This window comes from Panthera leo, chromosome A1 (assembly GCF_018350215.1).
Source record: "Panthera leo isolate Ple1 chromosome A1, P.leo_Ple1_pat1.1, whole genome shotgun sequence".
In the NCBI taxonomy this organism is placed as follows: domain Eukaryota; kingdom Metazoa; phylum Chordata; class Mammalia; order Carnivora; family Felidae; genus Panthera; species Panthera leo.
Genome location: NC_056679.1, coordinates 152,698,167 through 152,718,046, shown reverse-complemented (window position 1 = coordinate 152,718,046; position 19,880 = coordinate 152,698,167). Strand labels below are relative to the sequence as shown.

At 37.5% G+C, this 19,880-nt stretch overlaps 1 protein-coding gene across 1 annotated transcript in view; it reads right to left on the bottom strand.

The window, feature by feature from the left end:
* The window catches only part of ADGRV1 (adhesion G protein-coupled receptor V1), a 559,991-nt gene extending 541,549 nt beyond the window's left edge, over positions 1-18,442 (bottom strand). The window contains exon 1 of the mRNA XM_042956013.1: positions 18,157-18,442. Coding sequence (XP_042811947.1) covers positions 18,157-18,442 — 286 coding nt within the window. The remainder of the gene's footprint in view (positions 1-18,156) is intronic.
* Positions 18,443-19,880: the final 1,438 nt, after the last annotated feature.

The window sequence follows — 19,880 nt, the reverse complement described above, 5'->3', positions numbered from 1 at the left end:
AAAGTTTGAAATCTTTCTGGTTAAGGAAAGCATAGGAGTTTATCAGTAACAGATCACTGGAATGGGTCTGAGCTGTATAAAACATTTTACAAGATGTTGTGGTTTTTCATTTTATTTTTTTCTGATTTTTCATTTTAAATAAGATATTTGGTAGGTTTGACTTCAATTCATCTTTATAGAAAAGCAAATGCCTAATAATATATTGGCTGTACTCTCTCTTATTTTTTTGTTTTATAACTATTATCTGTACTTTTCTCATAACATCTACTCTAACTTCTCGTTTTTTTTGTTTGTTTTGTTTTGTTTTAATTTCTTACTTTAAATGTCCACTCTTCCAGGTGTTTCATGGTCATCATTTACTGCCTACACATATTACAAAGTTAAATGTTTTTCTTCTTTTCTTCCTCTTAAAAGATAGTGTTTATTTTTGTTGTTTTAAATGTAGTCCAAACTCTGTTTTAGTACTATGCTGAGTGATGACAGGGTTAAATTTGATTAAAATTTTCTTATAGCTGTGATGTAATGAAAAATATTAATTCCTTGGAATCATCAGTCTGTAACAAGTATGAACTAGTCCACAACACTTACGGTTCAAATATCTCACCAGGACATTATTTCTCCAAATTAAATTAAATTCTACTCAAAACACCTTGCATCACGCTGGAAGGAAATCCAGCTTTACCTCTTGGAGGTCCCTTATTGCATGCTCTAAGAATTCCAGTGCCATATGCATTCCTAAAGGAGGTATGGTATCTCCCAGACAACAGTGATCCAGCTGCCATGGAGCCTCAGCACCCAGTGCCCTGTCTGAACCCGGTCCTCCTCCATCTGCCTAGGCCTGCTGGTGTATGTGGCCCTCACGCCACACTGACCTCAGCTCCTGGCATACGTCAGCACTATCTTTCAGATGAGGGCCACACAACTGCCTAAACCACTCTTTAGTGCGGTCGTCAGGCCACACTGTTCCTAATCAGCTCACTCCAGCTATAGAGTTTAGCGCAAAGCCCTTCAAGAGCTTAGTCTTTTCGTTCATGCACACAAGTTTTAAAGAGCTTAAAGTAAACCCATGTGTGGCATGTGTACCCTACTGACAGTCTTAGCTGTGGCTGTATCTAACATTCATTCATCATTCGGCAACATTCAAAAAGTACTCGCTGAGTGTCTACAATGTGCCCACTGTCTAAGGCCTGGACACGCAGCAGTAAACATGACCAAAATCAAGACATTAAAATAGAATTTCATCTTGAATAAGTTTTTTTTCCCTAGGTAAAAACAAGTTACATCCTCTCTATATCAGCTTTTACCTCCCAACTGTACCCTCCAACACAGATATATGAACAGTTACTGGGAAATGAATTGTACACATTTATACATGAGAAATCAATGTTTATTCAGAATTCCCATCAATATTAACTGTCCACTTCTGAACATTTATATTTCAGAATTTTCCTTCCCTCAGAATTCTCTCTTCCTCCATCTCCATAGACTGTCTCCAAAAATGCAACACCCATACTCCTAAGAGTAACACACCATCCATACTCTAACTCATTCTTTCACGTTTCTTGAAGACTTTATTCTCTTTTATCTCTCTACCTCTTCTCTTCCTCTTTTCTCTTCCCTCCCTCCCTCTCTCCAGTCTTCCCGGTCTTTCAAATTCAGTCTTCTTACCTGCGAACAATCCCACAACCTCAGCCTTGCATCCTCTTCAAGCTTCCATCTCAACTCTATCCATCCTTTCAGTATTAAATTTAAACTTTCTGTCTGAGAAATCTCAGCTTTCCCTAGTCCCTATAAAAAGACTTTAAATTCCAACTTTTAAACTTTCACATAAGCTCTTAGAAGTATGTTTTCCAAAGTGTGTTCTATGCAAAGTTATGCCACATTTTGGCCAAACTAAACACGGTTTGTGAACTATGTTTAGGAAATAATATTTGTATGGATACAATATAAACTTTCTTAAAAGTTCAAAATACTTAAAGCAAAAACAAGTACTAAGAAGGCCTAAACACAGACTTAACTTTAATCCATCATTTTTCAAATCTATAATGACCACAAAGCAATTTTCCCCTATTGGTATCTACTTACGTCCTTCAGAACTAGACTCATATTGTCAACTACCCAGACACTTCCATGTAGCTACCCCACAGTATCTAACAAACTCTTTTAACTACAGTAGGTAATAATCCTTGTTTTCTAAATTTGTTTTAATGTTTATTATTTTGAGAGAGAGAAAGGGGGGGGAGGGGCAAAGAGAGGAGGAGACACAGAATCTCAAGCTGGCTCCAGGCTCCGAGTTGTCAGCACAGAGCTTGACATGGGGCTCAAATCCACAGACGGTGAGATCATGACCTGAGCTGAAGTCGGACATTTAATCAACTGAGCCACCCAGGAGCCCCAATAATCCTTGTTAAATAAAGCCCCAATCCTACATGTGGACCTCAAGACACTCTCAACTAACTGCTGGGTATCTCCATACAGATGTCCTACCAGTCCCTCAAACATGTCTCAAACCAAAACAAAATGCTAATACCTCCCAACCTACCCTCTTTCTCTATTCCCTGACTCTACGTCCATATAGTGGAGATGAGTACTGCTCTCTTATAAATGACTTATAATATTATTTTTTTTATCTACAATTGCATCAAAACCGCAGTATATTTTGGTCTCCTTAAGAAGGGGTGTTATGCTTTATCTATCTTTGCATCCCCCTCTGTACCGAGCCTAGTCCCATTCCAAATCATTAATTAAAACTTTTTTTTAATTTTAAAAAAGAAACTGTGTTACAGAAAATTATAAACAACTGTTTTGAGGTCGTATGGCCTAGGTCACATCCATGCTCTGTCCCTACCATCTATGTTAGGTTGGCAAGTGGCTTAGTGTCTCTAAAACTCAGCTATATCTCTAAACCTCAGATTTCTCATGAAAATGTGGGTTTAAATCATCTACTTCAAAGGGCAGTCATGAGGTTTAGAAGAAATAAGATATGTGACACTCTTATCACGCTGCTTAATGTTTACTAACCACCCATAACTCACTCAATTCATATTAACAAAACCAGTTTCCACAAGCACTGTCAAGAAGTAGGACTCTAGGAAAAAATAATTTTTAGCAACTTGCTCCAGCAATGCTTGTCTTAGAAGAAGCCAACCACAATGTAGGATATCTACCACGTAAGACTACCATACCTTGAGGAAGCCCAAGCTAGCCACCTGGAGGACCTGCATAGAAAGAGATACTTGGACAACTGCCCACACATGTCATGTATAGACATGACATCACAACCCAGACATGGGACTGATTAAGCATCAGATGATTTCACCCTCAGCAACTCACTGGTTATAATTCTATGGTTGGCCCCAAGGAAGAAGAGTCCAGCTAAGCCCTTCAAACCCCAGAGCTATATGAAATCAACATAAATTAATTTCAGCTACTAAATGTTGGGGTAGTTGATTTATGCAGAAATAGATAACTTGAACATTTCTTTTTTGTAATTTAAGAAAAATTTTTGAGAGAGAGAGAGAGAGAGAGAGAGAGCAAGCAGGCAAGAGGGGCAGAAGGAGAGAGAGAATCCTAAGCAGGCTCCATGCCTAAGGCACGAGGCCTTATCTCACAACTGTGAGATCATGACCTGAGATGAAATCAAGAGTCAGATGCTTAACCGAATGAGACACCCAGGCACCCCTGAACATTTCTGTTCAGGATCCTGACATTTTAATATACATTAATTTCCCAAATCAAACATAATGCATCACTTTAATTTTTATTACATAATTACTTAACATAATGAAGAACATATTATGAAATATCATAGGTTATATTTTAAATGAATTTTATGATGCAATATGTTAATCTAAAATAAAACACATAAAAAGTAAATACTAAATTATTTAAGTGTACAAGTGAATATACACTTAGAAAATGCAGGAAGAACGGTGGTCATCTTTAGGTAAATAAGTTTCAGGCAGTTTTGCTGTTTCTTTACACCTTCCATGTTTTCCATAGTCACTTCACTGAATATGTTATACTATAGTCACTCCTGATACTGTTTTTTCAAAAGCAAAATATGAAGAATTCGAACTCTGAAACTAAATCCCAAAACTAAAATTATGGATATAAGTCCTCAGAGCTTAATCAGAACCTAAGGATTACATTCTTAGAATTGTATGAATGTATTCTCAATCCATTATCAAAACTAGGAACTTCTAGATATGTTTAGTACCCAACTGTTTGTATAAAATAAAAAAAGCAGAAATATTATTTAATCAAAATAAGAATACGAAAAAATCTCTCATCATCTTTTACTTTTCCTAAACTTTCTTCTTTATCTTCCATTCCTCAATTTCTTCTTTCAGCTGCAATGCATTCCTCGAGGACAGAACAGTCCTCCCCATACACATGTATCCTACATGCTTCTATGAAATTCCTCATACCTAAAACTTAGCTTTGAAGAAAATTCACAAGTGAAAAGGAAGCTTTTAATAGAATTCATTGTGTGCATCAACTACGCTATCTTTCATCTCTTAACTCTGCCTTAGGAGATCTGGTGTCATAAACTGAAATAAGACAGTTTTTTTCTAAATATGCAATGACTCCCTCAGACTTTCTTCTTTCATTAGTTTGCCTTTGATGAATGTGTTCAGGGAACAAAATACTTTGAAGTTATACCACCCACTCTGTCCTCACTTCTATCACAGTAAGTGTGACTTCATTCAATCATAAAATTTCAGCTAATCAACTGGCTTAAAAAAAAAAAAGATATGTATAATTTTCCTCTGTATTTTATTACAATTCATGCAAGATAATTTTTTGTTTATTTTTATTCCTCCAACTTTAACTCGATCTTATTTTAAATCCAGAATTTCACTTAAATTTAACAACACCAACTGCGAGGGTTGAAGGTATCCGAAGGTTGGTAGACTAAGAGTGAAAATTTTATAAGAACTGGCTTACTTGAAAGTCTCTTCTAACTTGGACTTGCTTTCCCATTATCAGATCACACTCCCACTCTAAATATCTCCCATTTCCCTAACTCCAGTTACTTTCTATAACTTTAAGTATTCACCTGGGGCTTAGGATAAACTAAAAGGATGGTAATAGGAAAAGTGACTAAAGGGTGCCTGGGTGGATGAGTCAATTAAGCATCCAACTCATGAGATCAAGCCCTGTATGGGCGCAGCACTGACAGTGTGGAGCCTGTTTAGGATTCTCTCTCCCAATCTCTTTGCCCCTCCCCTTCTTGTGAGCATGCATTCGCTCGCTCTCTCTCTCTCTCTCTCAAAATAAATAAATATTTTAAAAAGTGACTGAAAGGGCAGATAGTCACTTCTTTTTTCTTCATTTTAATTTTTCTTTTTAAATAGGCTTCATGCCCAGGGTGAAGCCCACTAAGGGGCTGGAACACACAACCCTGAAATCAAGACCCGTGCTAAGATCAAGAGTCAGACGCCCCAAATGACTGAAACACCCAGGTGCCTCCACTTCCTTCTTCTTAAGTCAGAAGAAATAAGGCTTACTGATGCCACATTCATCTGGGTTTTCCTTCTCACTCACTAGATACCCTTCAGCCTCTTTGCTGGATCCTTGTCTTCTTCCTGACCTCTGCATAATAAACTATTCTAGTTCTCAGACCCAGACCTCTTCCCCACTAACTCTTACTGTGATCTCATCCACCTCACTGCTTTAAACATAATCTTCTAAATTTACATCCCCAGGCAAACTTCTTCCCTAAATTCCAGACTCACATATCCAACAGACTGTCTGACATCTCCTGGTGTTGATCATTTTTTAACCTAATTCTTTTTCAGAATATGTAACACATGTACATAAATCCAAACTTACGCCGATATAACGAGGTATATTCAGATAGTTCTCACTTCCATCCACCTATTCCTTTCCTCTCTTCTATAGACAACCATTTTTACTAGCCCTTGATTTATGTTGCCAATGTTTCTTTTGCAAAAATAACTCTATATAGACAAACTGAAATAAAGCAACTATATATCAAGTAATGATAATAACCACACAGACAAAAAAATTATTTCTAGTGACTCTAGAACATAGTATTTTGACTATCTGACCGTAGTAAAATAAATACTAAGGACAAATGCAGCTGCAAAGAAAGCTTATACTTCATCCAATATTCTTACTGTCAGTGACAATCAGTATTATTATGTTTAAATTATATTTTTATATTATAGATTATACATTTTGGAGCCACATTTTATATGTTGTGGAATATATCTTTTGAAAGTATACATGTTTACAAGATAAAAGAATAAGTAATTACATAAGACAAAAGACAAATGCCAATAAAACCAAAGAAATTGTGTAAAGTATCTGTAAGGTTAAACTTAAATTCGACATACCAATATTACTTCATAACTTTTTTTCTTTGTGAAATACGCATATCCTGACTCTATCAAAAAGGCTTAGAGTGGGGCGCCTGGGTGGTTCAGTCAGTTAAGAGCCTGACCGGCTCAGGTCATCATCTCGCGGTTCACAAGTTCAAGCCCCACATCGGACTCTGTGGTGACAGCTCAGAGCCTGAAACCTGCTTCAGATTCTGTGTCTCCCTCTCTCTCTCTGCCCCTCCCCCACGTGCACTGTCTCTCTCTCAGAAATAATAAACATTAAAAAAAGGTAAAAAAAAAAAAAGGCTTAGAAGTAATGACAACTCAGTAACAATGCATCACTGGTACTCACATTTTTGTCTCTAAACACCATTCCCCAGTAAAACCAGGGTTTCTTATAGGAATAACTGATGTCTGGGGACAGAAATATGTGAAATGAACCTGAACATCTTGGAGTAAGGAAGTTATTAAAGATTAATGAGGTCACACCAATGGGACAGAGGAACATGAAAGGGCTCCCATTTGCCAAAGATTAAAAGTTTTGTGAATCTAGAAGTTAACGATTGCAACTCTTTGAAACATACTCAATATATAAATCCTTATGTTCATAAGGATACTAAAATAAATTAATTAAATAAATAAGTAAATCTCACTGGTTACCACTGAAAGTAACTAGAGCATCAATGGCTTATTCTGAAATTAACATTTAAAAGGGAACAATTAAATATTTATCCTGTCTATCCTGGGTAAACTCCTTTTCAGGGTAACCAAATAGCCTAGCTCTTAAGGAAAAGTTCCTCCTTAAGAATTCCAGCAAATGTGGCAAGAAGAACAGAGTTAAAAAAGCACATGTTTGCAACTCCTAATAAAAAAAATTTTTTTAAATAATCATTTGTGGATGAAACAAGCACATAAAAACAATTCGAAATGAATCAAGGACTTGAACATAAGACCTGAAACCATAAAACTCCTAGTAGAAAATATAGGGGGTAGGGTCGTTGTCAGTCTTGGCAATGATTTCTTGAATTTGAAACCAAAAACAAAAGCAACAAAAGCAAAAACAAGCAAGAGAAACTACATCAAACTAAAAAACTCTGCAACACCAAGGAAACCATCAACATAATGAAAAGGCAGCCTGCAGAATGAGAGAAACTATTTGCATATTCTATACTGATAAGGAGTTAATATCCAAAATATATAAAGAGCCCCTACAACTCAATATCAAAAGACAAACAATCTGATTTAAAAATGGGCAGAGAAACTGAATAGACATTTTCAAGAAGAATACATACCAATGGCTCAAAAGGTACAGGAAAAGGTATGCAACATGATTAGTCATCAGAAAAATGCAAATCAAAACCACAATAAAATATCACTTTCCTTCTATTAGAATGGCTGTAATCAAAAAGAGATAACTGTGCCAACAAAACCCTACCCAAGTTGTAGACTTAGGACCAAAATAAATAGTTATTTTAAGCTATTAAGTTTTAGAGTCATTAGTTACAGCTGCAGCATACAGAATGTATGGCTCCTTTCAAATAACAGTGTACAAAATTAAATACCAAATTGTTAGAGGCTGTTATCCCCTCTGCATTCTCTTGCTTTCAACCTTTCTATGTTCTTTTGCCTAATGCATATTCCTTATAAATAACACGTAATTGACTTCTATCATTTTTGGTCTTCTCTGATAATCTCTGTGCTCTTACTTAAGAGTTTAATTTATATTCACTTATAGTTTTACATTTAGATCTTTTTCTGCTATTTTATTTGTACTTTTTGCCCTGCTCTTACTCAGTTTTATTTTTTCTTCTTTTGTTTCCCTTTGCTGTGCTTGTGGATTGATGTGTTTGTTCCTTAAAAGATTTCATTTTTGTCCTGTAAACTTAGAAAAGTTTAAAGTTAAATATCTTCACCTAACTATAGAACAATGTAAGTATCTTAGAATACTTAAAACCAGTCATCTGTCACACAAACCCCACTAACATGCTAATTTTATAACATAAGCTGTACCTTATTTTGCTTCACTCTTAATGTCTAACATTAGAATTACAGGTTTTAATCATTAATATTCTTTGTTTATCCAAACGTTTACTCTCAACTTCAGTCAACATTCCTCCCATCTTAGACCCTTCTGGGCTCATTTCCTTCTTTCTGAAGTTCATGAGATAACAGGCAAATCCTCCTGAAATGTTGCTGTTGTCTGTTAGAGACAAAACAGACTGGAAGGCAAAAAGCATATAAAGACAGTCACTATAAAATAACAAAATGTCAAATGTCACATGTCAAATCTCCTGTTACCAGGGGATAAGCTAAAACAGAGCTTCAAAATATGTAAAGAAAAAACTGCTACAACATTAAAGTGAGGGATTTTAATATTCTCTCTCTCTTTTTCTGTAGTTAATATATCAAGCACATAAAAATTAGGAAGGATATGGAGGGTCTGAACCACACAGTTATTAAGCTTAATCTATCTGATGGGCATACAGAATATAACCCAACAATCAGAGAAGACAATGTTGTTTTGAGGAAACAAGAAAGGTTTATAAAACCTGACAAAAAATTCCAACATTGGATAGCATCTAGCATTTGTGTTCTGAATAAAATTCATTTATGAATCAACAACACCAAAAAACAAAACTAAAGCAGCATCACTTGGAAATTTGTTTTTAAAGCCCTAGAAAAACTCATGGGTCAAAGCAGCAATTACTACAGAAGCAGGAACCTGAATGATGTAAAACCTAATTGGAGGGATGAGGGAGGACTTCCCTAAGGAAGTGCTTATATTAGAAAATAAAACAGCTGTAATATTAATGTCCTAAGGATCCCAAAGAAGTCTACAAAAGAAAGAAAGAAAAACAAATGTTAGGGGCTGAAGCCTGAGCTCTGGTAGCTTCAAGGTAAATTTAAACTCTCTTCAGAAGTCTACAGGAGACATAAGGAGCAAAGGAAGAAGGTATCCTTTATGTAGCCTCATCATCAAAAATTTGGATTCCATGTGTGACAATATTAGCTAATAGCAGCTAAAAGCTAGGCTATTCTAATTCCTTCACATGTGTTAACTTCTTTCATCCTCAGAGCAACCATTAAAAACGTAAGAGAGGTACTATTATTATGCTCATTTTCTGATGAGGAACCTGACATACAGGCTAAATGTATTTGTCAAGATTAGACCTCAGATATTCAAAGCCAGGATACAAACCTAAGCTCTCAAGGTCTAGATCCCATGCTTTTAACTACATACCATGTTAATATTCTCTATTAAGAAAGGAATGTTGCTCATAGTCTTGTAGAAAAGATCATTTTAAAAGTCACACTCTCTATACTTCCTATCATAGAAACATGCTATTAAATGACAAGTGCACATCTTTATTCTCTTCTCTCTATAATCAAACCTAGCCTATTGGCAGCACCGCCTACTCACCAGCACAGTCTAGTGAACAGACCAGCCCTATACCTAATGCTTAATGATGTAATAAGAATGGTCATATTATGCACAATTTCACACTCACGGTGATCTTCCATTTGCAAGGTTATTAGGTGTCGGTGTAGATTTTATTTGTGGCTGACACAATCAATACTCTAGTAAGAGCAGAAGCAATGAAAGAAGGCAGTATGCAGCCCTAATTCTCTCCATGGTTACATTCATCTCCTGTGTTGAAAGATATGAGCTGGGGAGGGAGAGGGGAGGTGTTAGCTCCCTAGAAGAGTAGGGTTAAGAGTTCTATACATGGTGCCAGTGAAATCACTGCGATTTTAAAATGTGAAAAAATCACTATAAAATCTGAATTTTGAGCTCAGTAGCTACAATAAAATGTAAAAGGAGAAATCACCAACTCAGTGTGTGTTTCAAGTTCATGGCAGAGTGCTTCAGTAAACGCTGAATGAATGAGTGAATGAATGAACAACCCCCAATACAGTATCACTCATGAATATTAGGGAGAAATTAAAAAAAAAGATGAAGTAAAATCCCCTAAGCTAAAACAGCTTCTGGAAATTCTATTAACTATATTATTTCAAGGTCTCAAATAGTAGGTATAGAACTGACTTATAAAAGCTAAGTCATTCTAGTCACCTAAAAACAAGAACAATTTCCTAAGTTTGCTGACTTTCTCCAAGAAATGTACTTAAATGCTATGTAAAACGGCCACTCAGGATAAAATTGCTTTGCAAGGGTATTTAAAGACTACCTCGAATTATTTATAATTTTGGTAACAAATGTTCAAAAGAAGTGAAGTCCTCCTGGTTGAGGTTTAGAAATATTTTTATTAGTGTGAGGTTTTCAATGCCATCCTACCTGATGAAACAGATTTATTTATATTAGGAAATCTAAGATAAGGAGTTAATTCATTTTAAAATTAATAGAAATGTTTTTGTGAAACATCAAAAAATATTAGATTATGATCATTGCTGTGATTATTAATGACTGGACAAGTTTTGGGCATTAAATTGAAGATTTGAGTTTGTTGCTGTTTTTAATTAATTTTGTTGACTATTATGAATCTTCATTTCATCCACAAAGTAAAACAGTTAATAACTTACAACCACATGGTTATTAGGATTCCATGAATTAATTCATGTGAGCCTATGCTGCAATTCATAAGGTACTAATGCAAGTATAGTTTTTTGTTTTTCTTTTCAAAAAAGTTTAAAATGTAGGGGTGCCTGGGTGGCTCAGTGGCTAAGTGTCCGACTTCGGCTCAGGTCATGATCTCGCAGTTGGTGAGTTCGAGCCCCGCATTCGGCTCTGTGCTGACGGCTCAGAGCCTGAAGCCTGCTTCGGATATTATGTCTCCCTCTCTCTCTGCTCCTCCCCCACTCACACTCTGTCTCTCTCTCTCAAAAATAAATAAACATTAAAAAAATTTTAAGAAAAAAGCTTAAAATATTTTGCCTCCACCAAAATTAGACAAACTTAATCAAATTTATTTGTTTCAATTTGTTCATTTTATAAAGTACATCAGACCTTTCAGGAAACTAAAGATTCAAATAAATGTATAAATGCACACACACATACGAGAATTATTGATTATCTGACAAACTAACATTAGTGAATTGGACTTGTCTTTTATTTACTTAAAGCCCAATTCTCAATCAAGGGATTTATTGAATTACCCTCATTAATGAAATAACATTTTAAACTTTCATTAAACTGGCTTAGAAGAAAAAATATTTTTTTCCCATTTTGGTTGTTCAACCAGTATCATTTAGATGAGTTCCTACCGAAAACACAGAAGTCATCAGAGAATTGAATTCAGTGTGTATCAGACAATATCCAGTCATATTTCTGACTTTAGTATATCCTAGACAGGTTAATCATAATGCCAACCTGGACCACACTTCTTTCGTAGGAAAAACTACAGCCAGTGGTAAGGGAGAAGTCACAGGCAGCAAGTTGTTCCTTTACTTTGTTTTCTCACCATTTGGTCATGTCTTAAATGTCTTAGTTAAGTGGCAGGGGTCTATGCAAGGAGAGTTCCTAGTTACAAACCTTTAAGCCATACCTCACACATGTGCCCCATAATGTGACCCTGAGCTTAAAAGCATGTATAAAAAGAAAAGGGAAAAGTGTCTTCTGAATGCACACTGGCTATTTTATCCACTGTCCCAACTGAGCCAATAATTCCACTCCTAGATTCAAGAGAACTGAAAATATACATTCACACAAACATTTATATACAAATGTCTGTCATACAATAGTCAAAATAGAAACAACCCAATGTCCATCAACTGATGAATGGATAAAGGCATTATATTTATATATACATACAAAGGAATATTACTCAGCCATAACAGGGTGCCTGGGTGGCTCAGCTGGTTAAGCGTCCAACTTCGGCTCAGGTTGTGATCTCATTGTTCGTGAGTTCAAGCCCCACGTCGGGCTCTGAGCTAACAGCTCAGAGCGTGGAGCCTGCTTCAGATTGTCTGTCTCCCTCTCTCTCTGCCCCTCCCCCGCTTGTTCATTTTCTCTCTGTCTCTCTCCCTCCCTCCCTTCCTCTCTCTCTCCAAAATAAATAAATGAATAAACATTTAAAGAAAGAATGAAGTAGTGATACAAGCACGATAAACTTTGAAAATATTATGGTAAGTGAAAGAAGGGAGACACAAAAGGCTACATACCGTAAGATTCCAGTTATACGAAATGCCCAGAACAGGCACAACTGTAGAGACACAGACATTAGATTGCTTGCCAGGGACTTGGGGGTAGGAGAGGATGGGGAGTGAAAGCTACTAGATACAGAATTTCTTTTTGAGGTGATGAAAATGTTCTGGAAAGATGGTGGTGACAGCTGCACAACTCTGTAAATACATTAAATACCACTGAATTACCCACTTTAAAAGCTGGGGATTTTTTTAATGAGTGAATTATATCTCAATGTTTAAAAAAATCTAACAAACCCTGCATTTCCAGCCATCTCTTTCTCTTCTTTCAACCTATGCACTCAAATTGATCTAATGTGTATCTAGGACAAGACACCTGGATCACTCCTCCCTCTGCGCCTCTGACCCAAGCTATTCCCTGGGCTCTTCTCTCTACTCTCCACTCCCTTCTCCCCACCACTCTGCAACATCCAGATCAAGTCCAACTTTTTCCACAACATTTCCCATCCCTAGCCGACTAGTCTGCCAGAGGACAGATGAGCCTTCTTTATTTCATCTGTGCTCACCAACACTGCTGAATTTAGTTGAATATTATACAAATGACTCTAATTATAGCTATAGATAGGGCTTTCTCTCTATAACACAGGTTGGAGATATAAAAGGTAATGTAATTCTTTCATATACATTCTCAAAATTATATTGATCATTTGCCAGGCTTATATCTAAAACATTTCTATTATGACTCCTTTCAATGAAATGTTATTTGAAAAATGAAACATGTATTACTTTATTTCCCAATATTTACATAAGTACAACTCTGCAAAAACAGCACTGCATAAAAAGATGAGCTAAACTGAATTACTGCCCTATGACATGGATTAAAGGATAATATCCTTCCAATTATCCTAACAAAAGGATTATCAAAACACAGAGTGGTTCCTTCTGAAGAATATGAGTTTACACAGGAAGTATATTAATATTACCTAATTATCAGAATTCATGACTAAAGAAGCTAACAAAATCTTACCTTCAGTTAGCACACAAATACAAACCCCTGAATTATTTCCACAATATACTTCAGAGCACTTGATCACGTGTTACAATACTAAAAAAAAAAAAATCTTTTCTTTTACGCCTATTCCCCACAGAATTATTTCTTGCAGAGAGACAGCAAAGTCAATATTAACAATTAAGAACTGCTTCTTCTTCCTGAAGCCAAGAGCACACTGTATACACCGTATGTTAGGTAACTTGACAATAAATTATATTTTTTAAAAAAGAATTGCTTCTTCTTTGTTAATTTTGAGTCATCTCCCTTAATTCCCTCTATATAATATGGATACCCTCTGTTCACTGGGCCTACTGCATGCAGAAATAAACTATTAGGAGTGCCACACAATGCCTTTTTTTGAAGTTGTATTTTGAAGCCATTCCATTTGAAGCTATTCTGTATCTTTCAACCTGTGCCGTTTCAATAATGACTATTTAATAATTACAATCATCCCCTTATTAGCTTGGCATTTCATTTTCCTTGCCTTATGGCACCCCACAGTTGAAGGCAAGGAAAACTCTGTTGATTAGTTACTTACGACCAGCAACAATAACTATGCTGGAGAGAAGGCTACTTGGAGAGGATTACATAAGAGCTGGAGCTCAAATGCCTCAGACAGAGAGCAGCAAATTATAAACCCAAGTACTTCATTGCATGTAACCAAATTGGCTAGTTGAAATGCTAATTGCCTTTCAGCAAAACTAAAGACAGACAGGGGACCTTGTGCTTCAGAGAATGAAATGCATTTTTACTCCACTTCTGCACTATTGTCTTGCTGAGAATCATTTGAAATCTATTCATAAAGGTAGTTCTTTCCCTAACCTTTAAAATGTGGGAAATTTATTTAGCCCCTACCAGCATCTCCAATGTGCTGATGTGCCAAGATGAGAACAGATGGCTGGATTTAAGCCATGTTAAGCCCCTAATAAAGTAAGGCATGAAAGAGTTCGATGTTCAAATATATAGCACAAATCAACAAAATGTGCCCAGGGAAAAGGAATTTTGAATAACAAATAAACATATAAATTAAAGTCATCAAATAATATAATCTTTAAAATGTGAGTATTCTTAATGTAATTATACTCAAATGCATATAAAAATAGCTATCATAGCAAAACTCAAAGAGACCCCCAGTCTCCCTTTATACCTAATAATTTTGTATTAGTTCAAAACTCATTTATGGAGAATTATTCCAACAGTCAGTTTTCCCCCTTTATATGAAAAAGAGTCTATTCGGGTTTTTCAGAATGCTGAATAAATGAATGAGAAATGTCCTATCAGCATCCTGCCCTCATTCTGAGGTATAGCCAGCCTTACGCCTGACTGCATCAGAAAGGGCCCCATGACCACCTGCCCAGCAGCTGGGGGAGGGACTTGGTCTGGTACATTTTAAAGTGTATAATGTGTCACAGTGGAATCAGAAAACATAGCTTTTGTATTACCCCAGCCTCCTGTGTCCCAGCTCCACCCTTCTCCTCCTCTACCACACCTCTATCAGGGCAACAGAGCTCGGGTGCTGTGGCCTCTTGTGTGGCCTGACATCCTGACACATTGGGGAACCCTCCATACATGCAAAGATGCCTTTGTGAAGGGAGAAAAACAGGCATGCATGCATGGAGAAAACAACTTTCTGTACTACTTCATTCTGAATGAGACAGTCTTTTTATCACTTCTCAATAAGTATCTTTACTTAACGTCTGAGCTGCCCGGGGGTGGTAGAGTACTAGGACTAAGTAGCGCTTTAAATCGTAAACAGTTCCAATAAATAATTCAACAGGAGTTATGGGGGAAAAAAACAGCTTTCTGGCTGGATGTTCACCAAAATCCTCGGACGGTGGAGTTCTGGGTGATTTTTCTTTTTTCTGTACTGTTTGAATCTCCTACATGATTCTCTATTATCTTTACAATCAGAAAAAAGACATTATTTCCAAGTCAAAGAGAGAGAGAGAGATGTACACTCAACTGCATGTAATACTAAGCTGTTTGACTTTTCCCACAAAATCAAGGAAATGCCCATCCAAACCTCTCTGTGGTAACACACCACATTTTATGATCAAATTAAGCAATCATCATCTAAGGAGCTCAATATGCTTTAAAAGCATCTGTAAATTATCTGGTTGCGCTCTATGTGAAGTAAAAGTAATAACAGCACACTGCTTGTACTGCACAGATTTCTGGACGCGGTGTATAAGACAATGAGCTATCACAGGTAAATAGGTAACAAAGCCTATAAGAAATTCAATATATTAACCACTTGGCTAAACTCTAAGAGATACTAGAAATATATATAATATAGTCACTGGCCTCAAAGATTTACTACCCTAATTGGGCAAACTTGAAATTTTCAGGACAGAAATATTAAACCAGTGGAACAGATACACACACACACACGCACACACACACACACACACACACACACACACACACACACACACACAAAGCATGAGGCAGTATTTGGTTGTCTGTCAATAAATCAAACACATAATGACTAAGTTATGTACTTATTTATCATGCTTCTCACTTATCAGTTTATGGGAATATCCAGGTGTCTAAAGTCATAAATGGGAAAAGAGAAGATGTGACTTTAAGTCTCTCAACTTTTCTACGTTTCAATTTCCCCAAACATAAAATAAAGGGGTTGATCCAGTTTGGCTCCAAATTTCCTCCCAGTGCTTAAGGATTGCAATGGTGTATTCACAGCCTATGACTATCTTACCATTAAAGGACCATACACCTAATCTAAGGACAATGTATTTTGTTTGCGGGTCCTCCCAGGTCACAGATCTTTCTGCCTCAGTTCTTTCATCTGCAAATCAGGATAATAATATTTGATGATTAAATAACAAAGCTTCTCTTTTTAAAGGCCTAGAATTCCTGTCATGGAATGCACTTTCAATAAATATAGCATGCTATTATCATTCATTGTGGGCACATGAACACAAGAGTTTAGCCACAGCTCATTCGGCTGTATATACTCTTTTTCTCTGGGTGTAACATGGCCAAGGGCACCTGCAAGTAGAAAGATCTCTTTAATACTTTAACACTTACCTTACCATATTATTTCTAATCATTATTTTCATTACCATGAAAGCATTTGTGTTCCAAATACAACTCATGTTATCATTTTCTGATGATAACTGCAATTGGCATTCAATATTTGATATATATACAATATAAAACTATAATTGCTCTTATTAAAACACAATAAATGTTGACTGATGCATTATTTCCATTTCTGTAGATATCAAGATTCAGTGTTGTTCCATAATTTACCTTCACCACATTATGGACTTACATTTTAGTCAAAGAATATTTCTGAGCTGATGTTTATAGGTGGTTTCAGCTTTTAATCATCACATGCAGTATAGCAGAGATGCTTAGAGCATTCAGGAAAGATCCTTCATCCAGCTCTAACTGGGGAACTTTGGCAAGAAGTTTAAACTTTCCATGGCTTAGTATCATTATCTGTACATTGGGATGATACTATTTAATTTATGGTGTTGTCCTGAGTGTTAAATCATCTATATAAAGGGCTTCTCAGAATTCATTACATTACATTACATTCAGTATGGGGTGGCTGCCATCATGATTCATCATGAAAATAACATGTTTATTTTTAGCATATGCATGCTGGCTACTTTTTTTAAAAGTTATAATGTTGAAAAAAAAAGTTATAATTTTGAGACCCATCATTTCAGCCTGAAATAACTCTTTTCAATCACCAGGTCTAATTCATTTATTTTGTAAATAAAGAAAAATCAGGCCCAGAAGGATGGATGAACGTCTAAAGTCACTGTAAATTAATGGCAAGCCAAGACTCCTATCTAATTGCATATATTTAAAAGACTGTATTATATCACAGTTCAGAGTGTATTTGGCACTCCCTGTAGTAACTCACCAAAAAATTAACTGTTGGTGTTCATGTGTATCTTGACTAGAATATCTTTTTTTAGTGACTTTTTTTTTTTGGTTCTATCTAGCTGTTTTGATAAATGACACACAAAGGGGAGGAAAAAGCACTTTAGTAATTTAAGGTAATAACTTCAGAAGGAATTTTCAAATAATGCTAAGGTATATTTTTTTGAGCTTTATCCTAATGGTTGGTAATTATGCCCTCTTAAGATGTGATATGAGTAATTTCTAAAAGAGTCTGCAGCCTACATATAAACACATTACACACATTTCCCAAGATTGTGGATTTCATGAAATGTTAAAAGCTGGTTTAAAATAAGAGTTACAACGAGTAAGTTAATATTGCACCTTAAAATGAGTTTTTGTCCCTCATGAACACTAAGCAAAATTTCTTAGTTTTAATTTTAAGGAAAAAAATCAATTTTAAAGTAGTTGAAGACATTAAAAAAGTCTAAGCTTTTTAAAAAATATATTATCCTACGGCTCCAGGATAATTCCAAACTCCCTGAAATCAACATATCTCACTGAAAGTTCTGGGACCTAGTGGTTATTTTTTAACATAAGACTCCTTAGGTTTATTCCAACGTTCCCATCATTAATTACTGCCATTGATTATTAATTATCACGGCGCGCCGTTCTCGGTCTGTTACTTTCAAAGCGGATTTTTTAAAATTAAAGCTAGGGATTCGGGTTTCAAACAGGCAGAAAGAGAGAAACTTTTCCATCTGCCCATCCACATCTCACCTTCTTTGAGATCAAACAGTTTGGAAAGGGGCGGCTGGTAGGGACGCCAGGTTCCCTCCACCGCCGCAGCCCGGGCAGAGCGGACGCCGAGGCTCTGCGGGATTAGCCGCAGCGCGCGGCGCCGGGTGCGCGCCCTGCCTCTAGCGCCCACGTCTCCACCTCCCGCAACAGGTGCGGGAGCAGCGACCCAGCGTGTCGCGCGTGCCGCGGCGTTCCCTTCCAGCAGTGGGATGTTCGCAGCACCATCCCCCAACCACAGCCTACCTAGCCCTGGGGACACCGACATCCGGGCGCGCCCTGCGGTCGCCGCCGGTCCCTTTCGCACACCGTCGTTCTGCCTCTCCCTCGCGTCCCCAGGCTTCGCCGGGGCTGCTAGTTCTCACTCCCGCTGTGGGGTCAGGACGGTGGCTCCATTCTCCTCCCCCCTTTCTCCTCCCCCTCATCCTCGATCTGCTCCAATAGGACTCGCGGCTCCCCGGGCTGCGCTCACCTGACCAGCGGAGCGGGGGTGGCTGCCCAAGGCAGCGCGCCCTCATCTGCTCAGCGGGCAGTCAGGTCCGGGCTCCGGCGTCGAGAACACCCTGCCTTGGCCATCCCTAATGGTCTGTTCCGGCAGTGAGGCGCCTAAGCTGACCTGCCTGCGCGCCGGAACCCAGGAGTCGCGCCTCGGCTGGTGCAGCACAGCGGAGGGCACGGTTCGCGCCTTCTAGTTGTACCCCTAGACTAAACTTTCTAGTTAGTCCCCTTAGGCACAAGGACTCCCGCCACCCCCAGACTGGCGGGCACTCCGCCCTGGGTACTCCACTGTAAGCCATTCCCGGTTTTCTTTCCGGGGAGAAAACCCATTTACTACTGATTCCTGTTCCTTTCCTGACGATATTTATTTAAACTTTGACTGAAGTACCCCCTGAGATGTTCAAATGAGAATTTGAGCATTAATTGATGAAACATTAAAAATAAGCACTCTACACTTACATGTACTTATAAACAGAGACTAAGGTCAACATCTAGGTTAATTATTTGCCTCATTTATAAACGAGGGTTAATTCCTACCTCATACAGTTGTTAGAGGGATTCGATGAATGAGATCGTGTGTGAATTGCAACGCTACATCTCACGCGTGGTAAACCCCAACAGAGGTTGGCAATTACTCCCAGGGTTTAAAAGTAAAGCTCCCAAGGTCAGACCATATCATCAGCGCGTGCAAACGCCCAGCTGCACCTGAGATTTTTAAAGTACGTGCAGCATTCTTAGAAGTTTCAAATCAGGGAGGAGGTTAAAGATTAGCAATTAGCAGTCCAACACCATCTCGCCGCTGATTTTATGGACGAAAGAAATTAAAATACACGCTGACTGAATAGCTTAAAGGAGGAAAGAGAACTAGGTCTTACATCTCCTAATTCCAAATACAGGGCATATGGGTACCCTTTGTAATGAATCTCAATAGGAATAGTTACTTTGAATTGCAAACTGCTATCCAGCAGTACTGATTTAGAATTGTTATGGGTTGTTGCTGAACATCTCATCTCACAGCTGCAACAGTCAACAAACGGCTGGGCACTAAACCCTTTTTCAGGCAAAAGGGTTCTGACACAGAAACTGTGTAGGAACGCAAATACTGCACTTTAAAGCGTAAGAACAGGTAGTGAGAAGAGCAACCTAAATGATCAAGGTGATTGAATAGCTTTCCTATGATGCTCAACTACAAAGGGGGATCTGGGTCT